The sequence below is a fragment of the Apteryx rowi genome, unplaced genomic scaffold (genome assembly GCF_003343035.1).
Source record: "Apteryx rowi isolate R43461 unplaced genomic scaffold, aptRow1 scaffold_155, whole genome shotgun sequence".
NCBI lineage: Eukaryota > Metazoa > Chordata > Aves > Apterygiformes > Apterygidae > Apteryx > Apteryx rowi.
The window spans coordinates 1,644,729-1,651,712 of record NW_020447808.1 but is presented as its reverse complement, the minus strand read 5'-3'; the positions used below and the strand labels follow the sequence as shown (position 1 = coordinate 1,651,712).

The 6,984-nt window shown below is 38.5% G+C and overlaps 1 protein-coding gene across 1 annotated transcript; it reads right to left on the bottom strand.

Moving 5' to 3' along the window:
• Window positions 1-1,737: 1,737 nt before the first annotated feature.
• Window positions 1,738-3,250, bottom strand: GPR63 (G protein-coupled receptor 63). The gene has a single exon (XM_026059295.1). The coding sequence runs from the start codon at window positions 3,248-3,250 to the stop codon at window positions 1,991-1,993; it is 1,260 nt and encodes a 419-aa protein (XP_025915080.1). The 3' UTR covers window positions 1,738-1,990.
• Window positions 3,251-6,984: the final 3,734 nt, after the last annotated feature.

Genomic DNA, 6,984 nt, shown 5'->3' with positions numbered 1-6,984 from the left:
CCTTTTATATTCCTGGAATTTAAATATAATCAATGTTTTTACCAAAAGCTGTCAATGAGAGGAACAGAGATTACTGTTAAATTAGTTCTTTGCTGAAGACCTAAATAAAATCTGTGCTGTAAATGCTTAGTTGACCCCAGAAAGCAAGCAGCCCCTGGACATTCACACAGTACAGAGCATTTCCTTCATACACTCAGTTTAGCTCTTATGCAGCTTGTCGTAGACATTTGCTCCTTAGGGACAAGAGCAAAGAAGAGGTCCCTGTGCTTTGGAGTGCTGAAAAGAGCCGGAGCCAAGAGAAGTCTGAACCCTAGCCCTGGATAAACTGGATGTACATTATTCCTCCTCTCCTCAATTACATGCCTCCCTGAAAAGCCCACTGCAAAGATGCACAAGTTCTGCAGGCATCCTTCCCTAGCCCCAGAGCAACTAAGGATCTCACTTCAAAGCCTGAACCCAAAGTTTTAATTTTACTCACCTTTTATTATATACTTATTTAGGAATCTGGATTGCCATCATCAAGGGAAACCTTTGACTTTCTACTTTCAAGACAGCCTGACATTAGTCAGAGAGGTGCTTCAGGGAGAGAAGTTGATCTTTAATACATGAGAACAGTAGAGCAAACCCTTGAGGCAGCAGGCACTACAAGGGGAAAGGGGTAATGAAAAAAAAAGTGTAAAGTAATTATCAGAGGGAAAAAGGGAGTTTAACTTAACTCCATCCGTAGCAAACTACTGGCCAGCTGTTATTCATTATTGCCAGGTTATGGTTTCAGTTTGACATTTAAACTGGAAAACAAGTAAAGTCTGGGGGGGTTCTTTGTTCTTTTTTTTTCTTTTCTTTTTTTCAGTCATTGCATGCAGACTAGGTCCTAAGCCTCAACTATGGATCATGTTCTGTTTGTTTGCTGGTTTGCCCTACCATCCCTAATTCTATTCTGACAAATATCTGATAGCAAAATTTCAGCAGTATAGAGCATACCTCACCTAACGTGAGGTAGAAGTCCAAGTAGAAACAGCATTATACCAACACAACGTAAATTGTAGGCCCAAAGTCACAATTTCCAATACACTTTCAGGAATATCATTAGATTTGGACAGTTTGTTACAGCCAAAAACAACTTCTACATCCACCCTCTCCTCCTATGCCAATTTTCATGTGAACTCTCTTTTTCTAGAATTTGTTAGCCTAAACCTCAAGACATGGTATATTCATTCCCCTTCATTCCTCCATTTTCTCCTTCCAACTCCACTAATAATTGAGCAGTTAAAGTTACTGTTGATCAGAAAAACAGCAAGTCTGTGGCTCTAAGTGCAAATATACCAACATAAATTGCCCTCCTAGAGCTTAAATGGGTTTTTCATTAAAACTCGCCAATATAATGAATAATGATCATAATACCCCTTCAATACAGAAGAAAATAATTCCAATGAACAAATTCTGTAGCAAATTTTGTAAAGTGCACAAAAATATTAATGGAAATATTGAAAAAAGTTTTCTAGTGTCACCATCAAAACTTCTGAAATATTGTTAAAATTAAATAGAAGTTATCTAATGAGATTTTTTGGCTCTAATATATTGGCAAACAGCAGCAACATTTTTCAGAAAAATTACATCAACTAAATATACTGTATCTTAGCAGCATAAAGAAACCCTACAATTAGATGCAATTGCAGGCCTAGTAAGCATAAACCTGACAAAGTGTTACAAATGTAATTTTTGTTTAAAAGAATGGATTTCCATGGAATCCTAGAGGTAACATTTGTTATTTTGTTTACGTTGTATTCTGGTAGTAAAACCAACTATCATCAATCACTTCTCCTCTGTCTCCCTCTCCTACCAAAACTGCAGAGAGCATTGGAAAATTTAATCAAGTTGTATGACCACACTCAAAAAGCCATATTAAAGAAAACAAACAAACAAAAAAATCAACCAAAGCTTAAAAACAAGTAATCCCAGAAAATAATCATCATGTCAAACAGCTGCAGCTTTACACTACTGACCGATGCTCCCCACACACATAGATGGCACTGGGTCGAATGCGTCGCCTTGTATGGCCAGGTAGCTGTGGCAAAAATTTGAAGTGTTTGGGCATTAAGTCTAAGCATGCATCATGAAACTTCTTAATCCTCCAGTAGTAAATCAGTGGGTTCAGTGCAGACTTGAGGTAGCAGAGCCAAAGGAGCCAAGTGCTTATCTCAAAAAAGTTGTGCTTGTAGTAGAAGTGGCTGTTGAATGTGGCAATAAGGCTGTAAGTGGTGAAGGGTGCCCAGCAGACTATGAAGACAAGGAACAAAATCAAGATGGTTGTGAAGGCACGAGTTTTAAAGCTCATATCAATATTCATCTGAAAAGGTCTCTGTAAGCTCATGAGACCAAGTTTGCTGGCTTGGCTGAGGCATATGCTATCAGGGTGGCTATGGATACGAACTGCATTGTGGCGGACGGTGTTGAGTATGCCCATAAAAGAATACAGCATTACCAGGAATGGAATAAAAAAAGAAATTAGCAAAATAAGTATCACATAGGCCTGGTAGCCTGGGCTTGTAGAGTAGCCAAAAACACACTGAGGTGCTCTCGAGGGTATCTGCAGATTAGGATTCCCTACTGATAGCGGGAAAGCAACAACAAAGGACGCTGCCCAGGAAATCACAATAAGAAACTTTGCACGGTAAGGGTTCAGTTTATCTTGCCTCTGAACTATGATAAGAAATCGGTCAATGCTAATAATAAGAAGAATTGCTACCCCTTCTATGACAAAAAGCCAGAAAAACATGGCAGAGACTCTGCAGAATATATCCCCGAAAATCCACTGAGTGGTAATGATTGTTATCAGAGCAAAAGGCATGTTCAGCACTGCCAGCAGCATGTCTGCAAAAGCCAGGCTTGCTAAGAGAATGTTAATTGCAGATCGCATAGCGGCCTTCTGGTAGACCATGAGGCAGACAACAAAGTTTCCAAGGAAAGAAACCAATAGGATAAATATCATAGCAGCAGAAAGAATGATCTGGAGTGGCAAACTCAAGCTCTTGAAAACTTCTTGTGATGGCAGGATAGCTGTAGTGCTTACCAGAAAAGTACTTCTCTCAGTGGTGAGCACAGCACCTGAACTATATCTCAATGGCTGTGTTGTGCCACTACGAAGCAAGAACTGGGGAGTGGTAAAATTCGTATAGGCATTTTCATAAACAATAAAAGTAGCATTTGAGGTCCCAGAATGGGCCAGTGTCAACATTGCTGAGACAACCATTGCTTCAGAAGGAACGAATGGAGAATCAAAGGTCTTCAAGTCATTTCAGCTTGTTCGGGCAGTATCTTATTCGTGGTCATTTATCAAATCAAAATTCAATGTCTGAAAGCATCAAAGCTCCTAAATTCATGTCAGTATTTTCATCTGAAAAAGAAGAAAGAAACCAAGTAAGATTCTCAAAAAATCTATGGGAACTAGAAGATCTTTCTGCTTTCCTTAATGCCAAAAAGGATCCTACTACACCTTTACCAGTATTTTAGGTCAGTGCATTTTTCCTAAGCACTGGTCACAGGAGTCTCACATTTGGTCTTTTTCTTAAAGACCTATAGTCTACTCCTGTAGTCTTGCTGATACTGTATGGTACTGTCACCCATCAAAAGCTTTTCTCTACTATTACCAGGACTGGAAAACTTTTAATCAGTAAAGTTCACATTTTCAAACACTAAAGTAACAGTTCAAATCAGTATCTTTATTTACATCTCATAATTCTTAAACTAACCTCGTGATTTGCTTGAAATCACCTACAGCTGGAAACATCAGTAGCATTTCCAAATAACTAGCACAACCATCACCTGTTTGCCTGGCAGGCACTGACACASAGTATCTGAGCTACACTATATATTATGAAATCCCTTGTTCCGTCTCAGTGGACAGCATCAGATGCCTCAGGAAGAACATGCAAACCATATGACCTTTTATTAATTATTTAATAACTTGTCCACAGGATTACAGTATTCCTCAATTTGTTTCATTTAGTGACTGACTCATACCAAGTCGCAGGAAATTAACTCTTCTCCAGTCTCCACAACCCCTTCCCCCTGCAGCAAGCTTTCCTGTTGTCACTGGTCTAGACATGGCTTTGTTAGTCCATCTTGATATTCCACATAATTTAACTGTGCATGCCTTCTTTTCCTTGTAAATCTAATCCTTAGACATTTTGCTGAACTCCTTACCTCAATATTATACTGATGGAATACAGCATTTCCTTTTATCGGTTTACATATACTGTCTTACATATTTCATCAAATATACACTATTCTTATATATAAATGACATGTAATAAAGCTGAGAGCTGTCTCCAACTTCCAGTGGGAGCTTTTCCAAAAAACTCCTCCTCTCTATCCTGGGCTACTAATTTAAACACTCCCAGAGAGCTGTGGCCTCCAATCAAGCTGGAAACCAAAAGGATTCTATGCCTTTCTTAAGAAAGATGACCATAGCCAGAAACAAAGCGGAATTCATCTCACCCAATCTGGATGTCCACAGTAGTCATTTTAGGCTCTGTTTTTCATTAGAAGAGAGATATAGATACCTTCAGAGGACAATCTATCTCAAGCATCTCAGCACAGAGCAACAAGCTTGTGCTACTAACTTGGGATGCCTATGTTTGGTAAGACAAATCCAACCCACAGTATCTACACAGGTTCTGTTTGGTATCAGCATTAGGCACAAGTGAAATGAGAAGGAATGTATAAAAGAAACTAAATAAGCACCACATGCTTAGCAGAGGATCAAAAGCTTACTCTTCCCAAGGCAGCATTTTGCTAACAAAGAAATGAACTGTAAAACAACACAGTCTAAGCTCTGTCCCCAGGTTGGACTTCTAGTGACACAAATTTAAGCCCCATCAAGCTTCTTCCAAAGTTTCTGTGTTACAGTCACAGCAGTTTCATCAAGGAACATCAGTGTTATGGCCTGCTCCTCTTACTCCATCGCAAAGCTGCTCTCTTCCTATCTTCAAGCTCAATATCACTAGATGTCTTCCAGGGCTAGACCACCTTCAGCACTTTTTCTTAAGACAAATGATTAACCTCTTTGCCTCTCTCATCTTCAAAAACACAACGGAGAGACATTATTATAAATATGCTTATCTCACTGAGTCATAAGAATTCCACTTTTTAGACATCTTCCTCTCAAATCGGAAGGATTGATGTCATTGTCTTCTATTTTAGCTTACATTTTGAAGACTGTTGAACTTGGCAAGCGCATACTAAGCTATGAATGCTGACATTTTGTATAAATGCCAGTTATCTTCACTCTAAATTTTCCCTTTCTCTCCTTACTCTCTCTTTCATTTTTATTTTGTCATAACTCTTACAGAGAAAGCCTCAATGTTAATCACAGGCTAAAGCATAAATAGCAGCCACACAGCATATACTTTTTTCCTTTTCTTTGTTGTTGTCGCTATAAACCTTCCCTTACTAGTCTGTTTTAACAAATTTGTTATAAAAAAATCTGTAACCAACAACATAAAAATTACCACAACTTTCCAGGATAGATGAGCAGGAACTTTACCAACAAACAACAAAGTCTCACCCAAAGTTCCACAGAGGCTTTTGACTCCACAAGCCAGGAACACTGAAGAGTGAAAGTAGCTGCAGCGTTCTGCAGGCACTGCAAGAGAGCATAAATTCAACAAATAATTTTGGATTTAAAAACATGGAGTACACAAGATGAGGTCCCCAGGGCAGTATCTTTCAGAACTCTATAAGCAATAAGCCAGTAAAGGTAAGTTTTGGATTTCTATGAAGAAAATCTATACTAGGGTTCAGGCTGTTCAACAAATGTGGAAGAAGGGGGAAAAGGTAAAACCATGGTATTTTCTGATGACAAACATTTTTTCAGAGCAATCTAATAAAAATAAAAGTCAATTATGAAGAGGTATAGAGGGATCTCATGATAGTGACAATGTAACAAATTGCCAGATAAAGTCAGGGTTGATAGAGGTAAAGCTATTCATGTATAGAAAAATAAGGTTATAAGCACTGTGGCAGATGCTAAACCAACTATTACCATTCAGGGAAAACAAACAAACTCTACACATCTTGTAATTATGATAGTCTGCTGAATGAAAACATCAGCTAAGTGTTTGGAATTATTAGCAAAGCAAAAGAGAAGAAAAGCAGGAGCTCTATGTATATGCACTATATATCTATATACACTACCTGCTACAATATACATCCATGGCAGCTTGCATCTTCAGTAATATGTGTAGTTCCGCTCCACCCCATCTCCATTCAAAAGTGACTGAAAAAAGGTATCATAGAGGTCTATAGAATTATTAGTAGCATAGGGAAAGCGAACGACTGCTGACTCTCATAATACAGGAACTAGGGAGTGTCAAAGGAAATTATTATTTAGCAATTAATTGCGAAAAATATTTGCCAGAGGATGTTGTGGATGCCAAGGAACTTTAGGGGGTTTAGAAGGCAATTTAGGACCCGTTTCACATGATTATAGATATCTTTGTCAGAAAGAGATGAATCACTCACAGGAAGCATGTATCTCCCTCTGTTGACTGCAAAGGGTGCATGGCCATCCGATTTGAGTATAGGCATTTAAAGCACATACATCCAGTTACTTGACTAACTTTAAACATACACAATAGAATTTGCTTGAGCTAAGTTTTCAGCTCTTTAAACATGTTTATGCCATGCAACTTTACACTCTGGAATATGATAATAGCCTTAGATGATAACAGGTATTACAAAAGTCCTAAAGAGAATAAACAACAGATGTTCATGTTCAAAGCTAAAGAATCAAAGTTTTAGAATATACTGTTTCATCATGAATTGTCCCTTTAAACAGAAGGAACCAAAGAGGGGAAGGGGAGCAGGAACATAAGTTTTCTGCACCCTTAATTTAGTCAAGAAGATTGTGCTATCCTGAATTTCTCAAGTCAGCAGTGCCCAGTCAGTGGCCATGGACTCACAGGTGTCCACAGACTATCTCTA

Coding starts and splice junctions, on each gene's coding strand:
- GPR63 (XM_026059295.1), bottom strand. CDS start 3,250: ATGGTTGTCTCAGCAATGTTGACACTGGCCCATTCTGGGACCTCAAAT.